The 27,102-nt window shown below is 43.7% G+C and overlaps 1 protein-coding gene across 1 annotated transcript in view; it reads right to left on the bottom strand.

Moving 5' to 3' along the window:
* BAIAP2 (BAR/IMD domain containing adaptor protein 2) overlaps nucleotides 1–14,355 on the bottom strand; it is a 134,506-nt gene extending 120,151 nt beyond the window's left edge. Inside the window, exon 1 of the mRNA XM_060271059.1 lies at nucleotides 14,164–14,355. Within this exon, the coding sequence (XP_060127042.1) occupies nucleotides 14,164–14,241 (78 nt within the window). The 5' untranslated portion in view covers nucleotides 14,242–14,355. The remainder of the gene's footprint in view (nucleotides 1–14,163) is intronic.
* Nucleotides 14,356–27,102: the final 12,747 nt, after the last annotated feature.

The raw sequence follows: 27,102 nt of genomic DNA, 5'->3' as shown, positions 1-27,102 counted from the left end.
AAGGGGAGAAGGGAAATAAACCTAATATGGGGTGAGAAGGCAGGAAAAGCTGGAAAGGAAAGATAGGAGGCCCCTAGACCTTGTGGGGGGGGGGGGAGTATCATACTCCTCTGGGCAATCCTCAGAGATTCAGTGTCCAATAGCCTCCCCCATGCACACAGCGGCACCTGGGACTGCCAGATCCCAATTCTCCCTACAGAGAAGGAACATATCACGGTAAGTACCAACATTCACTTCTCCTTCTTCCGTAGATGGGCCACCACAGTTATCAACATCTTTGAGGACATTCTCGGACTTTGGGCCAATCCAAAACCCAGACAGGTGTACTGATAATGATTTTTCTGGTATGCAAAATGCAGAAAATAGCGATTGGCTGAGTAAACTAGGATGTGGAGGTAAGCACTTTCCTGAGGCCTGCCCCCAGCCCCCCGCTGCTCCCCAGATCTGAAGGGACCCTGATGGGTCTGTGGCAAGCGGGGGAAGGGGTGCTGTGATGGCCGCGGGCAAGCCCAAAGCCTGTCCTAGCCAGGCATTTCCACTCAGGGGTAACTGAAGGCATCCCTGGGAAAAGAAAAATCCCCCCCAAGATGGCGTTCCCGCCTTTTCCTTTTATCTTGCCTAGAGCAGGCAAGAGACCCTTGATGAAGGCAGGGAATGGAACTGCAACAAGAGGCTTGTCTCTCCCCTTAAGTATCCTCAAAGGTTGTTTTTTTTAAAAAAGACTTCCTTCCAGTTGCAAGATGGGCAGAGACAAACCCACATCATGGATCCCAATTCTCTCCTGCGGGAGAAGAAAAAGGAGTCTTGCAATACATTAGTACAGGAATGGGAAACCTGTGGCTGTCTAGATGCTGCTAGACTACAATTCCCATCATCCTTGACCATAGTCTTTGTTTTCTGGGACTAATGGTGGTTGGATGCAGACCAAAGGCCCACCTTGACCAGCTTTCTCCTCCAAACGGCAGCTGGCCTAGAGCATCATTCAGCAACTCTACAGCCACAAAGAGCGGAAGATTGAAATAGGGGTGGGGAACTGGATTTGACCAGTGGGCCAGATTCTTATCCTATCCAATCCTCGTATTGCTGCTGGGAGTTCAACTGATGTCTTCAAGGATCCCTTCCAACTCTACCATTTGATGATTCCTTCTCTACAAATCTAGGATTTTATGATTCCAGGAATAACTGGAGAGCCTTGGGTTCCCCATCCCAGGATTGGTACCATAGATTGACTTTTGTCAGTCCTCATCCATCCATTTTAGTACAAGCATAGTACACACTGAGCAAAAATTTGTTAGCAGATAAGTAAGCAAAAATGCATAGTGGACCATACCACAGCACAGAATGCAGCATTCCTAGTGATGCGTCCATACCCCTTTTCACCCCAACCACCCTCAGCCATTATATTTGCATAACACTTCCTGGGATACACGTGGTTTCAGCCAGAGGCATGCAGGGGTGATCATAAAGCATCACATATACAAAGTGGCATAACTATAGCCTGGGGGCGGGGGCAGGCTCTCTTCTGTCAACCTGCATATCTCCCTCTAGCAGCCAGGATGTGACAGCCACCCACCATTCTAATTTGGCTTCATTTGAAAAAAAGAATCTCTCTTCTTCCCTCTGGACTTTGAGATAATAAGGCAATCAGCTGTTTTGCTTGGGCTGACATTTACTGCATCTGATGCGCAGCAAGTCATGATCAGGAATTCTGGCTACACTCATCCAAAGCAAAGGAAGATTAAGAGGAAAGATGGTTTTTTAAAAATAAATAAATAAATGCCAGGATGAAGCAGCCCACCGCTCTTAACACGTGAAAATGTCTTATTTCCAAAGCCAAACTGGGTAGAAGTTTCCAATAATGGCAAAGCTGAGATATAGCTCCCTGAACAGACCATTAAATTACACTCTTATTATGAAGGGGTTCGCTTTCCTACTTTTAACTCTGGGTGTGTGTGTGTATCTATATATAATATGATCCCCAATGTTGTAATTATACTCACACAAAATTCTAGTACACTTTTAAACACTGTGAATAGGATGTCAAACTCGCATCTCTCCTTGGTGTACATTTCTGATGCGCTGCAGATGTAAATTTTCAGAAAGCACCAGCAGAGGTGATAAGACTCCTATCGGTGCCACAATGATATCTGTTCTGTTACAAAGAAGTCCACCAGGATGAGTCACAGTAGAGGGGGAGGTAGGATTACGTTGGCGGTAGGTGCCAAGCTTTCTCCATCTCCCCCTGTAATTATTCCACATGTGTAGGCAAGCCAATTGTGGTGGCAGCAGTGGAGAAAGGGAGGCTGACAGCTCCTTCCACTATCTCATTAAGTGTAATCATTCTGAGGGAGAGCTCTGGTAATCGTAGTTCTCTAGAATCAGAGCCTTTTTAAGAAGGGTGGCTTAGGAAAGACTACCATGTGGAAGCAGAAAGCTGAAGCTCATTTGATAAGTGCTGCAGAAAGTAGCTGGTTTCCTAACTGCATCCCCAACAGCGGAGGGAAGGCAGCTAGATATTGCTGTAGCCTTCCTTAGAATACCAGGTTCAGCTACAGCAGGCATCCCCAAACTGCGGCCCTCCAGATGTTTTGGCCTACAACTCCCATGATCCCTAGCTAACAGGACCAGTGGTCGGGGAAGATGGGAATTGTAGTCCAAAACATCTGGAGGGCCGAAGTTTGGGGATGCCTGAGCTACAGCATAGTTAAAGGTAAAGGGACCCCTGACAATTACGGTAAGTCCAGTTGCAGACGACTCTGGGGTGCAGAACCCATCTCGCTTTACAGGCCGAGGGAACCGGCATTTGTCCCCTTCCGCAGAGTTTTTCCGGGTCATGTGGCCAGCATGACTAAGCCGCTTCTGGCGAAGCCAGAGCAGCACACGGAAACGCCGTTTACCTTCCCGTCGGAGCGGTACCTATTTATCTACTTGCACTGTGTGCTTTCGAACTGGCAGGAGCTGGGACCGAACAACGGGAGCTCACTCTGTCGCGGGGATTTGAACCGCCGACCTTAGTGAGCATTACATGGGAGAAGTGAGAGCAGTAGACCAGGAGTCAACATGGGCCTTTGTCATTTGGGGAATATGCTCCAAACCACACCAATGGCAGCAATCAAATATACTGTATGTAGAAGCGCCTTTTCTTCCATCCATGTACAACATTAAACTTTTGCAACTTATCAATGGAACACAAGAGAAAGAACATACATAGGTATACATTACTGGCTAAGCCAAATCAAACAGAACACATGAAGAGTTTGGACAGCATAATAGAATAACAGTAGCTAAAAACTCTAATAGAGATGGAGTCAAGGCTTCTGTTCTCTCTAGCATTCCTGATCCTGGAGACCCATACTATGGTCCATGAATTGATTCCACCAAGGTCTTAATAGGATCACTGTTGAGGTTGGGGGGGGCAAGAAAAAGGGGTGGTATATGCTCGATCTCGCTAGATAAACAGACTTCAGAATAAAGGGTCAGGAGAACTGTTGAAAGATCCCACATTCCACCATTTATCCAAGATTGTCTTCTCTCTCTAGAATGATCAGCTACTGATAAAATATCCAGCTGGTGTCACTCAATATAGAAAGATGAACGCATGGATTTCTGAACGCAGCTATCCAAGTGAAGCAATCAACCCTAGAAGGCATACCACGACCAAATGCTATCATGATAAATGGAAAGCCAAGAGCAAGATGAAATGCAACAGATTACCGGAAACAGACAAATTCACTGCCAATCTAACAAGCTTAGAAGAGAACTTTCCATCTGGCAAGCTGCACATTCTGTTCCTACTTCCTGTAGAAGTTAGGATCACCCTTATGGCTTGCATAAGTTGGATCTGTTGGTATTTCTTACTGAAACCATCCTCAGTAAAGCTTATGGTGACTTCCAACCAGAAGATGCTCCGCAAAGTACGGTAGTCCTACAGATGACCATGCAGTTGGGGGAATTGGCTTTCTCTTTAAGATCAAAATATTGGGTAGTATTCAACTAGGTTTTTAACTAAAGGTAGACCCATTGAAATTAATGAGAAATTAATAAATTTAACTAAGGGCTCATCTACATTTCCACTTATCCCTTGCCTAGAAAGTACGGGTCCAAGTGGTTTTCCACTTTGCCACATGCTTTCTAGGCACAGGTCTGAGCAGTTTTGGCTTTGCCCCGTTGCTTTCCCCCCAGAAAACACACTCTTTAGTGCGAAACTGGAACAAATGGCAATCCTCTGAAAACCCAGTTGCTGCTTGGTCTAATTTAGCAGCAAGGCATACGGAGGTGTGGATATGCCCAAAGTTAAATTCAGTCATTAATTTCAATGGGTCTGCTCTGAAGAAAACATAACAAAATGCAGGGTTTATTTTTAAGTCTTTTTAATTCCCTGACAAACATATGACATGAACGTGTGAATCTCATTCAGAAAGAAAACCTGGAATACCATCACATAAGAATTGGTAGCAAATTCCATCTCTATCAACTTTTGCAATTAGATAAACATAGCTTTTTAAGTCATTATTAAACTTCAGAGATCATACACTCTGGAGCACAACACCAACACCTCCTTATATTTACATAAAGGACATAATTTGGCCAGAGCCGATTAACTGCTTTGGGTGAGAGATGCACAGATGCTAGCAGAGGCAAATATGAGAATTAGTGTCCAACAATATGTGGAGGGTCACAGATTCCCTACTTTCCAGTTTAAACAGATTTGAATTATTTAAAGTAGCAGAACAGCTATAGCATGAAAAATATTGACAAATCTCTATGCATATAAATTGCTCACACACTAGACAGAACAATGTAAGTCAAGACATCCTTTAATTTGAATATTTGGCAGCAAATATATCAGGGTGCCATGGAGCCATGGTGTCATTTCTACAAAGACACCAAACAAAATAATGGTCTTGCATGAAGTTTCTCACATGGTCTATTTCAGGCATCCCCAAACTTCGGCCCTCCAGATGTTTTGGACTACAATTCCCATCATCCCTGACCACTGGTCCTGTTAGCTAGGGGTCATGGGAGTTGTAGGCCAAAACATCTGGAGGGCCGCAGTTTGGGGATGCCTGGTCTATTTCATGGCTGGATGGCTATTCTTAGTTTTGAAGTGGAAATAAGATTGTGCCAAATCCTGGAGCCATTTGCATTCTCCAAAAAAAAAAAACCCACAAAAAAACCAACTGGAGTTCAGATAAAGGGTACGAAACTATTATCTTACACCCCTAAACTCGCACATATTACTTAACCTCCGTTGAACAAGAAGAGATGCAATGTTACAAAAGACTGGGGTTTCTTTTGATCTTCCTAACCAATACGGTTTAAGAACGGAAAGTGTCTTTGCTTTTTATAATTATCATCTGCCATGTTACTGCACAGAATTAATCATCTTTTGTTGAAATCTGTTCCTGTACTTAACATGCATAAATAGCAGAAGAAGAAAGCAAACAGGACGTTCACACAGTAAGCCAAACCTGGGCATTTCAACGGCCCCCTTTTATTGGCTGAAGTCCAATCAACTGTGTTGCAGTACAAACAAGTTCATGGGTTTGACCCTCAGTGCATTACACTCAATGTTCTATCAGCTATGTTTCAGGCATGCTGTAAACTTCCAAAGTGTATAGGAACATGAACAGCAGATGGTTGTAGACATTGCCTTTCAAACTGTAACATTGACGATTTCACAGAAATATAAACAACTAGAAGAAGAAAAATGACGGAAGGATGCTGTTGATTCCAGCTCAGACCTCCCCTTCTTCTGTTAGGTATTTTGCTTAACCTTTTAACTTCCATTCCTAACTGTCACCAAAGCTACATAAGGGTAACTGTCCCTGCCTACATTCCCTGCCCAAACTGGCTCTGAGAGAGTGGGGAGAACCCACAGAAAAGCATGCAAGGGGGAAGAGAGGGTGGGTCATTACATCTGGCAAACAGAAAAACTCACTGATGGAACAATGATCAAAGTGCTACACTGAATTCCTCCCATGTACATTACATTACTCTGTAAAGTACCATGTATGGCTAATGACAGAGCAGCAGCAACAATTGGTATGTCCCCATTTCTAACAGCCTGCAAGAAATTAAAACTGAACATTGGCTAAAGGAGAATATTTTGGATGGGTGTTACTGTATACTTAAATTGTAGAGTTGGAAGGTACCCTAAGGGTGATCTGGTCCAACCCCCTGCAATGCAGGAATCTCAGCTAAAGCATCCATGACAGAAGGCCATCCAACCTCTGCTTAAAAACCTCCAAGGAAGGAGAGTTAACCACCTCCCGAGGGAGTCCATTCCACTGTTGAGCAGTTCTTACTGTCAGAAAGTTCTTTCTGGCGTTTAGTCAGGATCTCTTTTCTTGTAATGTGGATCCATTGGTTTGGGTCCTAGTCTCTGGAGCAGGAGCTTGCTCCATCCTCCATGTGACAGCCCTTTAGATATTTGAAGATGGCTATCATGTTTACCAGGCTAAACATACCCAACTCCCTCAACTGTTCCTCATAAGGTTTGGTTTCCAGACCCTTGATCATCTTGGTTGCCCTCCTCTGAATGCCTTTCCAGCTTGTCAATATCCTCCTTAAATTGTGGTGCCCAGTTTGGTGTCATCTGAAGATTTGATGAGCATCCACTCAATATCATTTTCAAAGTTGTTTATAATGATGTTGAACAACAACAACCTCAGGACAGAACCTTGTGGCATCCCATGTGTCACTTTTTTCTAGGATGCTGAGGAACCATTACTGAGCACTCTTTGGGTTCGGCCAGTAAACCAGCTTCAAATCCACCTAACAGTTTTTGAAACCCATGCTGGTTCTTAGTAATGACAGCATCCTTTTCTAAGTGTTCACTTTTTAATTATCTGTTCTAGGACTTTTCCTGGTATCGATGTCAAGCTCACTGGTCGATAGTTACCTAGGCCTGGATCATTTCAAACACTGCGAAAGATCCTTTCATATGTAGTACTAATCACTATACTGTACACTGTGCTACAAGTTCATTAGTTTAACTTAATAGGTTATAACCTTATTTGTGAAACCTGCTGTCCTTTCAACCACATCTAATTTAATTGTTCAAAAGAATCTCGTACACTGGAAGAGTTATGTGAATTCTCTGACAGCACAATCCAGTGCACGTCTACTTGGGAATCAGCCCCATAGAATTCAGTGGGTCTTATTAAAATGTAAACATGCACAAGACTGCAGTCCCTGCAACCTAAGTCCAACAGAGATTGAAAGGTGATGGAGTTTTGCTTCCATACACTAGCCCCGACTATGTTTCCCTTTTTTATTATTTGTGGTAGAGAAGCTTTAGGCAATTTTCCCCTCTGATCCCAGCACAAAGATATAAAAAAGGGAGGCAAATAATTCTTAGAAATCTGCATCTGCCAAGTTAAATAATTCCAGTCCTTGCCAGCACGGCAAGGACAAGCAAGATCACAATAGCCCTGTTCCTGAACTCCCAGAGAAATCGTTACCTTTGCTGCAAACATGCCATTAGCACAGCTCTTCAAAAGACAACAACTTTAACAGGAGCGACTATAATTCAGAAGCAATGGCCCTTGGAGACCCCAGTGTTTTATTATTTCAGAGGACGGGCCGAATCCAGTTTACTTGTTCAGCCACATTTCTCTTCCTGTTTGCTTAGCTTAAGCACTCACAATCTTCAAGTCACCCAACTTGCCCCAGCTCACTTATTAGGGCAATCTTTCAACAAGAGACCATTCATTCAGACCGCAAGTGAAGAGTCTGCCAACATGATCTCCAACACAAGCTTAACCATTTTTATGTAACTGTGACTAAAAATGTTTCAGCAAGTAGCAGCAGGGGTTTGATTAAATTTAAAACATGTCCCCATTAAGGCACAAGAGAACAAAAAGGTGTTGCTTCAGAATTAGCTTGCTATACGTTGGAAAATAACCATCCTGGCCACAAATGCCATTGCAAGCTGTTACAGACAGGATTGGGAGAAGATCTATGTAATCATGTAACCAATTCACATTTATCCCCCTGTATGTTTACTGTATGGTTTTCCCAGTAGTGATGTACGGAAGTGAGAGCTGGACCACAAAGAAGGCTGATCGCTGAAGAATTGATGCTTTTGAATTATGGTGCTGGAGGAGACTCTTGAGAGTCCCATGGACTGCGAGAAGGTCAAACCTATCCATTCTGAAGGAAATCAGCCCTGAGTGCTCACTAGAAGGACAGATCCTGAAGCTAAGGCTCCAATACTTTGGCCACCTCATGAGAAGAGAAGACTCCCTGGAAAAGACCCTGATGTTGGGAAAGATTGAGGGCACTAGGAGAAGGGGACGACAGAGGACAAGATGGTTGGACAGTGTTCTTGAAGCTACCAACATGAGTCTGACCAAACTGCGGGAGGCAGTGGAAGACAGGAGTGCCTGGCGTGCTCTGGTCCATGGGGTCACAAACAGTCAGACACGACTAAACGACTAAATGTTTACTGAACCTTCTGAAATGTAATGGTGAGATATTTAAAATGAAGTCAAACCAACAACTCATGTTTTGCTAAATAACGCACATGATAGGAGCTGAAGCTCACAAAAGTTTTCCTATAAACTTGCTAGAGCGGGAAGACATAGCTATATACTGTATTCTCCTACCTCCCTGGGCACACCCTCTTCCTCTTTTCATCTCTTTCTGCTCTGCCAGCAATGCGAGAGCATCTGCTTTTAAGATAGACTTAAGTGCGTCTTTGTAATCGAATTACCATTTTAAGCCTGCCTGAACAAAGCTGCTGTATCTATTACTCTTCAACAAGTGTTCTGAGCGAGTAAATGTTATTTTTACTTTTTACAAGACTTGTTTGTGTAATTGTTGTTTTAAGGGAGAGAAAAGGGGGGAATCCAGTCTGCCTTAAAGCATCCTGGATTACTTAAACTAAAAGGCTAAAAACTAACCTAAGCTTCCCTTTTAAGATGTAAAGGGATGGCACCTTGTTGAACTCGCAAACGTGAGGAAGGGTGGGTAACATTTTCCTAGCATCTATTCACACCAACAGTTATAAGTATTGTATAGTGTCTCCCGTATTCTCCTCTTGTACAGAATGCCTCACCTATGTCCCTTCTACAGTATTAACAACTGGCCATGCAAACTAACAGAGAATCCAAGGCTATGCACACCATGTAGTATTTCATCAAGAGACCCACTGGTGCCATATAATGAATGTCTGATTTGGAAAATCCCTAGTTCAAATCTTGTTCTTGGGTAAACTTCTCTTAAACTCAGCTTTTACCCACCACCAATTTGGGACTAATAGTACTGACACTTGCCAAGAATTACACAGCTATGACAAACAAGTCTAAATGCTTTAAACACACTTTACAAATGCTAAATTACCATCTATCATCATTAACACAGGGATACACCCAAAGGTAACATCCACTGAAGTTCTTTTGAAAATTAGTTGCCCATGAAAGGCAGCCAAGAGGAAATGCGTTGTAAGAGGACACAAACCACGGACAACAATGAGGTCACTTGTGAAGATTACAGATACGTAGTCGTGTAGGTCTGACGCAGTCAAAACAAAACAAAAAAATCCTTCCGGTAGCACCTTAGAGACCAACTACCGGTAAGTTTGTCATAGGTATGAGCTTTCGTGTGCATGCACACTTCGTCAGATACACTGAAACAGAAGTCACCAGACCCTTATGTATAGTCAGAGGGTGGGGAGGGGTATTACTCAGAAGGGTGGTGGGAATGGGTGATTGATGGTAAACCTGTTGGTGACTGTTAACGACTGCAATTGGTCTGCAAGACAAACTTAGTTGGTCTCTAAGGTGCTACTGGAAGGATTTTATTTTGTTTTGACTTGTGAAGATGTGTTCATAAAGCTAGAGAAATTAATGAACAAGTGGTAACTGCCCAAAAGAGAGCTCCTTCCAGCATGTCCAGAGGGATGTAACCTCCTGCTCTGTGTAGCTCAGAGAATATCTGTGGTATTTGCATAGCCTTACCCTTATTCCTAGTTGTCGTAGGCATTGCCATAGTGCTTACCTCCCTTCTGTCCATCTACCATATACCATGTAGTTGTCTACAGCTGTTTTTAATAAGCATTACTACATAAATACGTTTGTGTTTGGCTTGCAACTGGGTCTCTCAGCTCCAGGCTCAACACTACCAGTCCTGACAATGCAATTGGATTATCACAACTATTGCCATGGAGTGTGAAGTGACCAGATCCTACCAATGAAAACTACTTGTGAAATGCACAAAGGGGCTGTTATTCAGCTGAAGCTACACTAGTCAAGTGTAATGACACACTTTGGTTGCTAGTATAAAAAAGGACAGCCTGTGGATGGTTGTTTACAATACTTGTGCTGGGAGAAAAAGCATTTTGAAATTTACAGCAAGCATATCCAACTAAAGATATTTCTTTTTTTTCTTTTTCTTTTTTTCTTTTCGTAATTGTATGTTTTTGTTGTGTTTTGTTGTGTCCTTTGTATGATTGTATCTGTATATTGCTATCTTGTATCTTTAAAAAAAATAAAAAAATATTTTAAAAAAAGATAGATTTAAGAACAAACACAATATTCTGTACTTGGCAAGTGAGGCAGAAACTTTTGCCTCACTAGCTGCAAAGTAGCAGTGACACATAATTGTGCTGCTGTTCCAGACTCCTAAACAAACAAAGGGTTCATACTAAATATCACACAGAGCTCTCTGTAGCTAGACCAGTCCCCCAGTAAGCCAGGGATGGAGAATCTGTGACCCTTCAGATGTTGGTGGAGTTCAACACCCACCATCCCCAGCCATGGACCATGCTAGCTGGGGCTAATGGGATTTGGAGGGTCACCCTACATCATCTCCAGTGTAAGCCATTGGCCTATCCCATAGTTATCATTCACACTCTTTATGGACAAAGGGATGCCTATACCATATGCCTATGGCTGTAAAAGCAGGGAGAATTTAATCCCATCCAAAGAGTTGCCACTCTTCTTTGAACAGTTTCCGTATCACAAACAGCTTTCAAAATTCCCACCCCCAGTTTCAAAAGCACTTTGCCATGTAGCTTGGGACAGTCTGAGAGGGTTACTTCCATGGCTCTTTGGATCCTGGCCAATCTATGAAACCAAGAAATGTATCAGCCTGTTCATAACAATCATAATGCGGAAGGGGGAAACAAGTGGGAGGTAGATTCACTCTCTCATCAAATAAATAATTTTCAATGGCTAAGGATGGCTCTCCTATCAAGCAATGCACAAAGGTGGGGCACAGGAGGGGGGGAGATGACAAGAAAGGCAGCTTTAAGACATCCTGCAAGGTTAAATGGTGCGAGCCTAATAATTGAGGCATTTCATGCTTTTCACAGATAACTTAATGTTGTAATCATTTAAAGAGATGAACAGAGACTGCAAAGGCTGACCCCAGACAATAGTGCAAATGGCTCCAGTTTAATGCATGAGAGCCGCATTACATTCTCAAGTTAGCAAGACTTTTTATTAAGAGTTCCTCATAAGGCCTGGTGGAGCAGAACCATTTTAATTTGCCCTCGTTCTTACAGCAGAAGAATATTTTCAGTTAGCTGTCAAACTCAAAAGGTAGGGAGAGGGAAAATATTCCAGAGCTTCATTAATCCCCAACAGAACCACAGCCATAGAACTAATTACGGTCTTAACAATAAGGTTGCTTGTGGAAGTGTGCCTAACTTAAAAACAAAGGCCAAGGGTATTTCAAAGCAAATAATTGGCCCAACTTAACCACTCTCGCAACAAACTTGGAATCTGATATAGATCAGCTTCAGCCCCCCTTTGAGCCTTTATGACAAAGCAGAAACTGCTCCATTGTCTCTGGGTGCCATTGGGAGCAAGGGGACAGGAGCAAATATTTACATGAGAAATTCCAACACTCCATGCTCAACAAAGGAGGTGCGCTTCTTGTTCCAGGTGATATGATGCCAGAAGCACTACCTCAACAACACCATCTGTACACATAGGTGACAATTCCTGCATCTGAAATATGTGCAGGTGGAAGAACATTTACATGTGGCATAGGCACTGGGGATATCAGGCTTGCACTGTGTAACAGCACCTCTACTATTTTATTTTTTTAAAAAAAACAGAACACCATGTACATATGCCTTGGGACAGCAGATTTTGAACAACTGCCCAGAAATTATCAAGTAACTGGTGTGTGTTTACTGAGGGACACGTGCTTTTGAATGGCATGATATTTAACTAGATATTATCCCGGCATAAACGAACATAATATTGGCCAATTTTGTATGACAATATCTGAAAGTAACACACACACACACATTAAGGGCCTCTATCAATCCAGGGCCCCTTTAACTCAAGTAGTTCTTTCTTTCTATTGTTCTTCGTTTACTTAAATAGACTCAAACATGTTACATGAGCCAGCAGATTAAACCTTAGGATAAAAAGGGAAGTGTGCCATTATTTAAAGCAAGAAACAGCGTTTATTTAGGTACCACATGCCTCCACGCTGATTTGACTTAGCAGAGAAGTAGTTTAGTAAGGGAACATTTATAATTAAAACTATTCAACAGAAGCCTTGGAAGATCTACTTAGAAAGCCATGAACAGCTGCAAAGAACTCCAAGTCTCCAAATTCAGAAGAATCCAACAGTTTTAGAGTTAAAGACACCCTAGCAAATTGACGGATTCTCTAGAATTAATGGAAAGGTCATGTCCGAAGATGCACTTAAAAATTTTAAGCCATACAAAACATATACCTGTACTCAGGGGGAGAGAACCCTGCTTCCTTCTCCGTTCTCATCTATTCTCTTTCCTCTGTTACAGGCTGCAATCCTGCACTCATTTACCTTGGCCTGACTAGCATTGAAATGAGTAGGACTGACTTCCTAGTACTAGTCAAGGATTGTGTATAGGATTATTTTGTGAATTATCCTTTGTGAATTACCCTTGCCCAGGATAGGAACTGCCTGGAATCTAGTATAGGAGACCAGGTTTACATACCAGAGAGAAAAAGTTCATTCTTAAAAAAAAAAAAGACTCCTACACACAAGTCACCTATCGGCTCTGCCCTTACATAAGACATCTTCCTATACCCATTTTAGAACAAAACCAATTTGTTTCCCCTATTTAGAAAGAAAAAAAGAAAAAAAGGGGGGGGGAGAGAGAATAGGCCAAACATGTTAGCATGGGAGGGAAGGAACCTTATTTAAAAATGAATAAACAGTACTTTCGTAATAATATCTGACAAAGAAAAAGCAAATTACTGCTTCAGGCAAATCTAACTAGCATTAGCCAGTTGGAATAATTAACAAGTTAAGATACTGGTATTTGCCCTACAAACAGGGATTCTTTTGAAACAAATCAAGTATTGTACTAAAAACAAACTCATTTTGGGGGGGAAATGGGGGGGTTAGGAGAAAAGTTGCTGGTTTGCTTTAAATAAATAAATAAATAAACAAATGACTCTCCTAATTGGGGCTCTTTTTCTCCGGGGAAGACTTAGACATGTGTACAACACACACTTCTCACCAAGTCCTTTACAAAACTCTCTCGCCTTAGGAAGGTATGATATTCTAGCCATCCCCACCTTATAACCTCAGAGGAAAGCAGTATTAAATTAAGGAGTTCGGGATAGGATTGGGGCGGCGGGGGAGGGAGCTTCCCGTAGTTACAAAACGATCGGTATAAAGAGGACTATCTCGGCACTTGGACGGATACAGGAGAAGGTAACCAAGGCACTCTTGTTATGCAAGCCAGGTGTTTTAAAATCATTGTTTCCAGGGCAAAAAGGCGCTTAGAACCACCCGACGCATACCCAGGATAATGAAATAACTAGAAATTCGATTTGGGGGGGGGGGGAGAGAGAGAGAGAGAGAGAGAGAGAGAGAGAGAGAGAGAGAGAGAGAGAGAGAGAGGAGAAATGTAGGTGAAAAGAGGGAGGAAGCGAGGAAAGCTACAAAATCTTGCAACAGGTGAGTGCCACTCGGCAAGGCACACAAAGCAAAGCTGGCGTGCGGCGCCAGCCCCGGTACCAGGCAGCGGCAGGGGGAAGGTGTGCGCAAAACAGGGAGTCCCGGTGCAGCTGAAAGAGCCACATTTGGGGAGGGGGGAGGGAAAGGAAGAGACTCGGAAGATGAAAGGCTACTCCAGAAGCAAAGGAATGCAACGCTGCCCCCCCGCACCCCCCCTCCCCAGAGCTCCGGACGCTCAGGTCTTACCTTGTAGACATTCTCGGTGATCCGATGCACCTCCTCCGAGCGCGACATGACGGTGCCGGGGGCTCCGGGAAGCACCATAGACCAAGGCAGGGGGCGCAGAGCTCAAGCCGAGAGCAGCGCGCGGGAGAAACCGGGAACGCTGCAGCTAAGATCCGAGTACGTTGCAGCGCGGCAGGGAAAGGCGCCGACGTTTTTATACCGCCTCCCAGGAGCCAGGCTCATCCCACGGCAAGCCGCCTCCGCCTCCGCCCGCCCCCGGCCCCGCCTGCTCTTGTATCGCTCTGCCCTGGCGGCAGCCTCTAGGAGCGCAGCCTGGGAAAGGCGGGGAATCGGGAAGGAAGGCGGGTAGGTGGGTGGGTGGGAGCGGGAGGCAGGACAGAGGCAGCGAAGGGGCCGCGGGGAAAGACGGGCGGGAATCGCGGCTGCCGGGTGTTGCTCGCACAAAGCAGCGCGCGCGCGCACACACACACATGCATACATTCAGCCACGCATTGCCTGCATCCAGAACAACAGCGGTCTGCTTCCCAGTCCACGCATGTCGGCGTTTGTGCCCCCCCCCTTTCCACCGAGCAGGGAAAAGGGCAACTCTGCCCTCACGCGCGATGCCTCACTCAGACACGCGCCCACCCACACGTGGGCGAAGAAGGGACATGAGAGAGTAGGAGTTGGCTCTGCCCCGACGCACACAGACGCCCCCGCACACTTATTGCAATGCAAAAGCAATGTTTACGGTCAGGTTATGTACTCGGACCACCCCAGAGAGGAACGCCAGCACTTAAACTCGCTTTCTTCCCCTACCCCACCCCAACTCTCTTTCTCTCGCATGTGTTCACACATGGCGGCGGCGGCGGCAGCAGCTGCAGCCATTGTTTTCAGCCCCCGCCGGCTTACAGGTACACTGCTCAGGAGTCAGGACCGATCCGCGGAGGAATTATAGACAATGAATGGGACCGGGGTGGGGGACGACCACAAGGATTACAGATCACATACATTCCTCAGCGAATTACAAAGGGCACGGGATGGCGCCCACCTTCCGGGCGGCGGTGGCGGCAGACAGGCAGCCCCCCACCCACATTCACCATAGTCTCCTCCTGCTTCGAATACCTCTTCATCCAGACAGCATAGGCTTAGGTGAGCTGTAGGCACGCGCCACCTTTTACCACGACCTCCTAGGCAGAAAGAGGGCTTAATTACTAACCCCTGCGCATAAGGAGGACTTAATTACTACCCCTTACACATAGAGAGGATGACTTAATTTGAAACAGGGCTCAGCAGGGTTGAGTCCTCCCCTCCCCAAGGTAATAGTATTAAACAACAATAGTTCTCTTTACATGTGCAGAGAGTTTCTCCCTCCTGAGTAGCACATATTTTCTACAACGCCAGTGGTTAAGGTTAAAAGGCATAATTTAAAAGGCTGAGACCATATAACACCCGTCTTGAAAGACCTACACTGGCTCAGAGTACGTTTCCAAGTACAATTCAAAGTGTTGGTGCTGACCTTTAACACCCTAAATGGCCACCGCCCAATATACCTGAAGGAGTGTCTCCACCCCCGTTGTTCAGCCCAGACACTGAGGTCCATCTCCGAGGGCCTGCAAAAGTGAAACTACAAGGAACCAGGCAAAGGGCCTTCTCAGTAGTGGCGCCCAACCTGAGGAATGCCCTCCCATCAGATGTCAAGGAAATAAACAACCATCTGACGTTTAGAAGACATCTGAAGGCAGCCCTGTTTAGGGAAGTTTTTAATGAATGGTGTTTTAATGTATTTTTAATCTTTTGTTGGAAGCTGCCCAAAGTGGCTGGGGAAACCCAGCCAGATGGGCGGGGTATAAATAATAAATTATTATTAATTTCTAAAGCTATAGCTCAATAGCACAGCATCTGTTTTGCTTGCAAAAGGTCTCAAGCTCAATCCTTGGCAATTCCAGGTACTGTAGAGATATTGCTCCTTGTCTGAAATCCTGAAGAGCAGTTGTCAATCAATGTATACAACACTGAGCTAAATGACCAATAGAGTGACTCAGCAGAAGTTAGTTTCCGATGTTCCTAAATCGCAACTATAGCCACCAGTAGCACCGCTGTTGCTCTGCTGCACTTGGATTTCCCACAAGCAATGCAAATGTATTCATCTTTCACAAGCAAAGCAATATGCTGTGTTACCAACACTATCACACATACACCTGAACATGAATCCACCACACACACCATATGTATGTTTCACAAATACAAACACAATACCCAACAGTTCTAACAAGTTAATTGGGGTGTGCTTATTAGTCTCCTTTCTCCTTTCTCCTAGCTTTCAAATGTTGACAATTCAGGAGGTGGAATCTGCATTTGATCTGGCTGCTTCTCTGTAGCCTCAATATGGGTTAAAAATCTATGCACCTTAATGCCGGCATCTTCTTCAAGCTGCGGGTTAGATTTTCACATGCAACCTCACTAACACCACCCCCGCTCCTTGGGAAGGCACCGCTGTAAATGTTACTTCCTCTCTTCCTTAATAATTATTTGATAGGCTGTGAAATTGTTGGCATTTAAAGCACTGTAAGAGCTCCTGATGCAACAAATAAGACAGGCCTGGGTGAAGACTGTACAAATACAAATGTATTTCCCTCAACATCACTTGTGATAAATTCACATTTGAAAGGCACAGTGGTTGTTGTTTAGTCATGTCCGACTCTTTGTGACCCCATGGACCAGAGCACTGCCTCCTGCAGTTTGGTCAGACTCATGTTGGTAGCTTTGAAAACACTGTCCAACCATCTCATCCTCTGTTGTCCCCTTCTCCTTGGGCCCTCCATCTTTCCCAACATCAGGGTCTTTTCCAGGGAGTCTTCTCTTCTCATGAGGTGGCCAAAGTACTGGAGCCTCAGCTTCAGGATTTGTCCTTCAGGGCTGATTTCCTTCAGAATGGATAGGTTTGATCTTCTTGCACAGTCCATGGGATTCTCAAGAGTCTCCTCCAGCACCATAATTCAAAAGCATCAATTCTTTGGCGATCAGCCTTCTTTATATGGTCCAGCTCTCACTTCCATACATCACTACTGGGAAAACCATAGCTTTAACTATACGGTCCTTTGTAGGCAAGGTGATGTCTCTGCTTTTTAAGATGCTGTCTAGGTTTGTCATTGCTTTTCTCCTACGAAGCAGGCGTCTTTTAATTTCATGACTGCTGTCACCATCTGCAGGGATCATGGAACCCAAGAAAGTAAAATTTCTCACTGCCTCCATTTCTTCCCCTTCTATTTGCCAGGAGGTGATGGGACCAGTGGCCATGATCTTAGTTTTTTTTGATGTTGAGCTTCAGACCATATTTTGCGCTCTCCTCTTTCATCCTCATTAAAAGGTTCTTTAATTCCTCCTCACTTTCTGCCATTAAGGGTGTGTCATCAGCATATCTGAGGTTGTTGATATTTCTTCCGGCAATCTTAATTCCGGCTTGGTATTCATCCAGTCCAGCCTTTCGCATGATGAATTCTGCATATAAGTTAAATAAGCAGGGAGACAATATACAACCTTGTCGTACTCCTTTCCCAATTTTGAACCAATCAGTTGTTCCATATCCAGTTCTAACTGTAGCTTCTTGTCCCACATACCCTGTTTCCCCTTTTTTAATACCGTACGTAGTCGTAAAGTAAGCCATGGCAGAGTTTTTAAGCATTTGAGAAGTATAAGACATACCCCGAAAATAAGGCATACTTCCGTGCTGCGGAAACCAACCCCCACAGGCACCTCCACTCACAGAGTCACTCCATGCGGCCGGCACTGCAGGAGTGCGATCAGCTGTGAAGTGGCGCTCCAAGAGCTCCGCTTAACAGCTGATCGCGCTCTCGCCTTGCTGGCTGCATTCCCGCGCTCCACCTTCTCGTCCACAGTCATCCCTGCCGCTTCCATGCTTGCCGCCACCACTGGGCTCACTGCTTCTTCCTTGCCTGGCCCGGCCAAGGAGCTTGGAGCGCCCTGCAGTGGCAGGCGGAGCGCCTGAGCCAGCGGCCTCCGCCTGGCCCGGCCAAGGACTCCTGCAGCCCCGCCACTCAGAACCGGTGGCTGCTGCAGCGCCGAGCACTCAAGAGAGCCCAGCAGCGCCCTGAGCCAGTGCCCTGAGCCGTAAAAACCGTACCAGTAATAAAAAAATAAGACATCCCACCGAAAGTAAGCCACCCTGTGTTTTTTTGAGGAAAAAAAGTTATAAGACGGTGTCTTAAAAAGGGGGAAACACGGTAGAGATTTCTCAGGAGACAGATGAGGTGATCAGGCACTCCCATTTCTTTAAGAAGACTCAAATATGGACTTCCTTTAAAACTAGTCTACAGAGTTCTGCTGAAACCCAATTTGGCTGACGCTTTTCTTCCTTTATCAGAAACTGCCCCCCACTGATCAAAAATAGCAAAATGTAACTTTGCCACATGCAATCTGAGTCTGTCCGTAGATCCATTTTGTCGCTAGAACCCCAAGTAACATCAGTGGCCAAGAGCACTTTTTACAGCACTTTATTGTCAACACCACACTGAGGACAGATCCAAACTATACATTTATATCACATCCAGCACACATTTAAAGCACATTACTTCCCCCAAATAATCCCGAGCACTATAATTTGTCCAAGATGCTGTGAATTACAACTCTGTGAGGGAGTAACTACAGTTCCTAGGATTCTTTGGGGGGAAGTTATGTGCTTTAAATGTGCATTGAAAGTGTTTTAAACGTACAGTTGGCAGCACTGCACATTCAGTAGTTTGACAAACACAGATTGATGCTACCTCTACCAGTGGCAGCTGGTAGATTTTGGCACTGGTGGGCAAATGGCTATTTTCCAATACAATATTGTGAGCGTTCTCTGGCAAGCTAGGCATCTCTGATCCAGTTCAATGGAAACTTCCCAGTGGGTCTTACTCAGCTGTGTCTACAGCATGGGTATTTTATATCCTTCTTCAGAACTGGAGGCATAAATGGTCTACCTATAATTTCTAAATCACATATGGTTAACAAACCTGAGGGTTAAAAAAAACAACAACCCTCAGGTTTGTTAATTCTCCTGTGGCTGCTTTTAGAAGAGGTTGTTTAGGCTAAAGGTGGAAACAAACCTTCTTTATTTTATCCATCAGATCCTACCAGACAGGTGCAAAAAAAAATACACTAAGAATTAAATAATTATGATCTCAGGAATTATTTTTCAGTACCAGAACTGAAATGAGTTCACAGTACACCTACAAAAAAAATCCACCCCATTATCCCTTTTCCCACTCTCCACCCTCCAGTTTTCCTTATTTCAGTAGTATAGTTGGGCAGCAGCAATCCACTTTTTTTGCTGCCACTGTTAAACAATTGGGAGACAGAAATCCTTGCTGATCTACTTTAAATCGCCCAGAGATCTACCAGTAAATCCCAGTGTACCTTCTGCCACACAGCCCTGCCTTACGTAGGTCATTAAGGAACATCATAACCTGTCCTCTTTAAATTGAAAACTGATTCTCAGGATGTTAACAAATAAGGACAATGAAAACAGGGCATTTGAACATTAGAAAGAATGTACATTTGGAAAAAAATATTTCCCCCTTCTTTTAAACAGACTTCTGAGAGTCCAGACCACTAGCAGCTAAATATGACTATTATGGTGAGACTTTGAAGGGTGATTAGCACATTCTTAAGAACATAAGCATGGCCTAGCTGAATCAGACCGAAGGTCCATCTAGATTAGATCACCATCTGGCCAATATTTTACAGGCTTGCTTGCTTTTCACAGTGTTGAGGTTAGTAAAGCACTCCCAGACGGTTACAGTAAGTCCACTCAAATGAGGCTATGGGATGCGGCGCTCATCTGCACTTTCAGGCTGAGGGAGCCAGTGTTTGTCCGCAGACAGCTTTCCGGGCCATGTGGCCAGCATGACTAAACTGCTTCTGGAACAAATGGACACCATGACAGAGGCCAGAGTGCATGGAAACATCGTTTACCTTCCTGCTGCAGTAGTACCTATTTATCTACTTGCACTGGTATGTTTTTGAACTGCTAGGTGGATAGGAGCTAGGACAAAGGAACAGGAGCTCACCTGAACCAGGCAATGAAGAACCAGTAAACTTGAGTCAGCCCTGGTGCAGGTAATGTCTCTTACAGTTGCCCTGCCAGCAATAGCATTGCCATGGTGCTATACACATAGCTGTCAAGTTTTTCCTTTTCTCGAGAGGAAGCCTATTCAGCATAATGAAGTTTCCCTTTAAAAAAGGGAGAACTTGACAGCTATGGCTATACAATAATAATAATAATAATAATAATAATAATAATAATAATAATAATAATAATATTATCCCTTGGGGGAAGGGCTGTGGCTCAGTGCTTTGCATGCAGAAATTCCCAGGTTTAATTCCTGGCATCTCCAATTGGGGCTGGGAATTTCCTTTGTCTATACCCATGGAGAGCTACTGCCAGTCAGTGTAGACAATACTGAGTTAGATGGACCATGGATCTGACTTAGTATAAAGCAGTTTCCTATATTTCTAATAGAGTCCTAATGGTGAACTGAGTCTGGACAGTCCTCTCCACCAGCAGGGCATGATTTCAGGTTTTTATGTGGGTGGAGGGAGGGCTTTTAGTGGGAATGCGGCAGCCAGACTGGTGACTGGGAGTGACCGCCAAGACCATATTACACCGGTCCTGAAAGACCTACGTACATTGTCTCCCAGTACGTTTCTGAGCACAAGTCAAAGGGTTGGTGCTAACCTTTAAAGCCCTAAACGGCCTCTGTCCAGTACAGTATACCTGAAAGAGCGTCTCCACCCCGATCGTTCAGCCCGGACACTGAAGTCCAGCTCCGAGGGCTTTCTGGCAGTTCCCTTACTGCGAGAAGAGAGGTTACAAGGAACCAGGCAGAGGGCCTTCTCGGTAGTGGCGCCCACCCTGTGGAACGCCCTTCCATCAGGTGTCAAGGAAATAAACATCTGACTTTTAGAAGCAGCTCTGCTTAGGAAGTTTTTAATGTTTGAAGTTTTATTCTGTTTTTAGTGTTCTGTTGGGAGCCACCCAGAGTGGCTGGGGAAACCCAGCCAGATGGGTGGGGTATAAATAACAAAAAAAAATATTATTATTATTATTATTATTATTATTATTATTATTATTATTATTAGCAAGTTTTTCAAACCTGCTCTTGGATATATACAATATTACATATTGGGAAAAACTATAATAAAAATTAAAGAAAAAATTAATGCTCATTCAACAGGGTTTTCTAGACATCCCCACAGACAGATGACATCTACCCATAGATATCAATGGGGGGGGGAAATAATTTAATGGAATTGGGATTAAACACAAGTATGTATACCCCTAAAAAAAACAGAAGGGGAGAGACAAGCCCCCACACCGCCCAATGAGGGCTGATCATGCTTGTTAGGGCGTGAAATACCGGCTGATGATTGGTGGGAAAACCCAAAAAGGATGGAATGGAATGGCTTAGGAACCCTAAACAGAAGCCCTCCACATGGCAACTTTTTGTTGCACGGCCCCAATTGTACCTTCTAATTACCATAGCTATTTCTCATAAATATTTGTATATGGGTTAAAATATGGGGTCTGGAGCTAAATGGAACCCACAATTATCCAAACTATGATAGAACAGCTTCGAGGTACACAGTGTTGCCTCTGCGTGCTTGTGATCAGTTCATTAGTCTGAAACGCAGGTGAATGAGTTAAGCACCAGTCCTGATATAGATCCTTAGAGACAAGAGATTTCCACCTACCCTCTCTGTTGTTTTTCCTGACAGGAGTCTTTTGTCCTACTGAAGAACTGTTGAAAAGAAACATGATTTTGATCAAATAAACTCTGAGCCAGTTTACAAGCTTGGGGCGGGGGAGAAAGAAATGCTATTTGTCCTTCCCATTTCTTCACAGGGAATTTGTCGGGAAACATAAACCTAAAAGTCAGGCTAGCTGGCTAGAATTCACTTATCTGTTTACTTATTTTGCCTATGTAATAGGAATTATATACCCCTTAATCATCAAAAGCCGCTAAGAGATTTGCATAAAATATAGAATGTTAATTTAAAAGGACCAATAAAATCAAACATTAAAAAGGATGTCGACCTAAAATGTATCAAAATATAAGTAAAACAAGTAGCTTTAAAAACAAATATATGTATTAAGATAAAAATGCATGCTAAAATTACATGTTTGGGTAGGCTTGCCTAAACAAAGTTTTCACCAGCCAACAAAAGCTATACAGTCAAGGTGCTTGCCTAATACTAATTTATTGCATGGTGCCTAGAGAATAAATCTGAATAATAAATAAATAAACAACATGTAATAGGATCCCTTAGGATGCTTCCTTACACAGGACTTGTCATCCACAAGCCACAAGGAAGAGCCTGTGATTATTCTCATGCTTGTTTGCAAAACTAGAGTCTGGAAGGATCAGTGCCGATAACACTGTCCAATAGAATGATGAATGCAGAAAGTCTGCAAGCTGTTTGTTTTTCTTAAGGTACCTTTCATCTCACTACGTATGGCAGTAATTAAGCTGCATATGCTGTGGTCTGGATGCATCCGTAACTGAAGGGTATTATTACCTCTTGTCATCTTCGTCTTGCAATTCTTAAAGCCTGTTAGGTGTTTACTCACCGAAGATGCAGCAGCAGCTTCCTTCAGCAGGGATCATGGGGGTTGCAGAGCCCCCCATCCTCAGAGACATTGCCGGTGTTTCTTGACTAAGCTTCCCTAATGCTATTATACTGCTTATACAAAAAGATGGCTCATGAGAGCTTATACTCATCATGGTTATCAAAGCTGATTCATATGGTATGAATTAGCTGTTAAATAGTATTGGCACCAAGAGTCATAGACCCAGAGCTAACCTCTTAGTTACTTCCTGTGTGAGACTTTTCTTTTGAGTGAAAACAACAACAATTCTCCAAAACAACTTAGCATTCATATGGCTTCTCACTGCCAAATGCAATTCACTTTTCTCCAATAATAGTATGCCCCTGGTTGTATTGGGACTCTGCTCACATGCATCATATTCTTGTGAATGGTTCAGTATATGTCCAGATCACGGACCAATCAGAATTTGGAAGTCTTCACAAATCAAGACTTGGGGGCGTGTGCTGCCTTGAAGCTTCTGGGCTTAGAATATAAAAGGTAAAGGTAAAGGACCCCTGACAGTTAAGTCCAGTTGCGAACGACTCTGGGGTTGCGACACTCATCTCGCTTTACTAGCCGAGGGAGCAGACGTTTGTCCGCAGACAGTTTTCCCAGGTCATGTGGCCAGCATGACTACCACTTCTGGCAAAACCAGAGCAGTGCACGGAAATGCCGTTTACCTTCCCACCGGAGCGGTACCTATTTATCTACTTGCACTTTGATGTGCTTTCGAATATAGTGACTGTTATTAGCAATGTTCATTTGTGGATTAGGGATTCTTAGTGTAGACAATTGGGATGTCTAAGTATTAGAAAAAAGACAGTAGGATAAGACAGAGGCCTGAGATTATGTTAGTGTTTATAATTTAATGGCTTATATGTATATATAAAATCCTTCTAGGTTGTTTTAATTAGTTAAGACTTAGTTTGAAGAAGGTGTGTGGTGTGTCCCCCACCTTAAGAGAACATCCCTGGAACCTGAACTGTTATACAAATATTGTCCGGTGGTTATATTCCCTTTTAGGGCAAGATGCTTGAGAGAGTGGTGGTGGTCCAACAACAACAACAACAACAACAACAACAACAACAACAACAACAACAACAACAGAATAGCACTGAGGAGAGAAATTGGAAGCAGCTTTGAATATTGGTCTTTGGTGACTGGTAGGAGTACCAGAGAGAAGATTTCCAGGGCAGTACATCAAGACAAACCTGTGTTTCAATAGTGAATCATTCCATTACTTTATCTGTTTTTATAATTGTGTTTTCTATTGCTGTAACCTGCCTTGGGACCTTATGGTGAAGGGCGTGTAAGAAATCTATATTTATTTATCTATACTGTAATAAGATTTCTTGTCTGCCCTTCACCACAACATCAGTGTGGCACAGTGCTCAGGAGTCACAACAAAGATGTCCCAACAAGTTTTTCTGCCCCTCCTGCCCAGCTTTCAAAGATGAGGAATGGAAAGCTCACTTGTGAGACACTCTTGCCTTGTGGGAAAAATTGGGATTGCAAGCATAGGCTCGGTCAGGGCAAAGTGGGTGTGTTCCCATCTGTGAGGTGGTGCCTGGTTTTAGGGAACAATACTGCACTACCCTGCTCAGGCTCTTGCTCCTTTACAGCTGCATCGTGTTTAGCCTTCTCCCTCAGTCAATCAAACCCCTCTCCAGCTCCACTGAGGCTATCTGCTCCACGGGAAGCTTGTGGGGGGGGGAGTTAGTACCTCTGCTTCCCCTTCAAAAGCAACTGAAGGAGTGGTGGAAAGGGGCGATCTCCCCTCTTCTGTTTTTTCCTCCTCCTCTGTCAGAGCCCAGCCATCCAAGCCCAGTCCTGAGAGTGTTGTAGGACTAATGAGATCTGGATCACAACTCCTATTGTTCCTCAGTGTGGCCCATACCAGCAGAGACTGGTGGAAGAGAAGAAGTCTAACAAATCTGTCGGGCCACAGGAGTAGGAATACTGGGCTAGATGGACAAATAGTCCGAGCTGGTATAAAGCATCTTCCTCAGTGGTCAGATGCATAGGTTCAAGAGGTGACAACCAGAAAGCCTTTGCCTACCTTTGGCCTTACAAGCAAGCAGAGAAAGACAGAAGTAAAAATGGGGCTGTGGGAAGGGAGAGATTAGCTGAAGGTTACAATGTATTATTAGGCCAGTGAAAACTACTACAGTGGTGCCTCGACTTACAAATTTAATCTGTTCCGAAGGCACCTTCGTAGGTCGAAAAATTCGTAAGTCGAAAAACACCATTGGAAACGCGATTTCCCATAGGAATGCATTGGAAACTGAAAAATTCGTAAGTCGAAACAACCCCATCTAAAAATTTGTAAGTCAAAGCAACCCCTTCTAAAAATTCGTAAGTCGAAAAAACCCTATCTAAAACCGCCGTGGTTTCCATTCAGATGTCGAAAAAATCCATTTGCCCCATTTGTAAGTCGAAAAATTCGGTTGTCGAGTCGTTCGTAAGTCGAGGTACCACTGTAATACTATTCAGCATAAACCGATAGCAAAAATGTTACCTTATGACAAGGGAGGGACATATTTAACTCCACTTGGGGACCTGAACTCATATTTATGTAGGAAATCTGGGAAATCTGACTTTTGTGTGTGTGTTTCTGGAAAGAAAGAGGGGGGGAAATGAGAAAATTGTTGATTTCTATCAGACTATGGCCCCGAGTCTTTGGTTCATGTGAATCAAAAATACCTTCTTTCACAGGGTTGACCCTACATTGGAAGGAGTGGGGGAAGCCACACCAGCCAGCTGTTTTTGGTTGTTATGAAAGGACAGCAATTAAATTATTATTATTATTACTGTTAGGGAACAGGGGAGTCACCTGCGGGATTTTCTGCCCAAATAACTGGGCTGACCCTGACCCTGAGCACGATACTTCTTGACTCGGGGGGGGGGGAACAGATACCATTTGTTGCTGCGCCTCAGACAGCATAAAGTCTTAATCTAGCATTAGGGCCTGTCAGATGACTTAACTTAAAATTTTAGTAGTACAGTAGTTTGCGTTGGAAAAGATGCATAAGGTTCTAAAGTGTGGTCCCCAAATCTTCGACAAAAAGGGCAAATAATGCTATGTATGCTGTTTTCAGAAATTACCCACGGAGGGAGAGGCAGATAATTTATTTTTAACTGAATATTCTGATGGAGGGAGGGGACGTGTTGAGAGTATGCCACTCTCTGTTTGATGACTTTCCAAGTTCCAGATTTAATTAATATCCCTTGAGAAAGCCAAGACAAAGATTTCGGATCAGACAGCATGAATCTCTGTCATATTATATTTAGGGATGTTATGTAAGATATTCTTCACTACGTCATGGGTGTGCATGGCTAGGGGAGGGTGTTAGTGGCGGGTGCTTGCATTTAATTTCAGAGTGACAGCCTACCAGTTCAAACAAGCTGTTCCTCTGGCAAGAGAGATAAAAGGATTTGCAATAATTTCACATAATAAAGCTGGTCTTTTGGGATGCTTCTCATAGTAGAATCTCTAGCACCAGGATCTCTCCTTTCTTATCTCCACACCAATACAGAAAATATTTTTCTTACTATTTCCTGATGGTACTTTACAATATCTTTCCCATCTAAAACTTAAAAGGCGGGGAATTCCATCCTTAGATTTCAGGTTAACAGGCTTCCTCAGTTCTTTTAATTCTCACTGATATTATTTTCTCCCCTGTCGTTTCCCACCAAGATTGAGAACAGCAGGAATCACATTGGCCGTAATGTGTCTGGGAAGATCCCAGCTAGCCTCTTGCTTCACAAGCTTTGTTCTGCCTAAAGCGCCTTGGCTGATCCAGAAATAGGATCTATTGTGCAAGCTGGCTAAGTGCTTTTGGGGTGTGGCATTGCACTCATGGTAAATACATCTTTGCCTCATGCCACAACATTTTCTTTTGTTTCCCCCAATTGTCCTTTTCTTCCTCTTCAAATTATTCTACAAACACCAGGCTGCTTATGCACCATAAATAGGGTCACTGAAATGTAGCTTCATCGCCACACTCCACTTTCTTTGACTTCCTTCAACCACTTTAAAATTGCTTATTTGCCAACAAGGTTTCGAAAGAGTCACTGAAAAGGTGTAACCTCGGTTTCCAGGAGATAAGCAAGTAAACAAAGGAGGAGGTAGTTTCAGGCACTAATGTGTGTATATGCTTGGTGCTGGTGGGTAAATAAATAAAATGTATCCAAAATGTGAAGGCAGCAAATCAACAATTTTATTGGATGGGGAGGCTCTCACTGGTCCAAAGGACATGTCCAGAACCAGAAGTCTTTCCTTAAAGTCCTACACTAGCTTCCTGCCCTTT

Source organism: Zootoca vivipara, chromosome 2 (assembly GCF_963506605.1).
Source record: "Zootoca vivipara chromosome 2, rZooViv1.1, whole genome shotgun sequence".
In the NCBI taxonomy this organism is placed as follows: domain Eukaryota; kingdom Metazoa; phylum Chordata; class Lepidosauria; order Squamata; family Lacertidae; genus Zootoca; species Zootoca vivipara.
The sequence above is the reverse complement of the archived record's forward strand: the minus strand, read 5'-3'. Positions and strand labels throughout refer to the sequence as shown.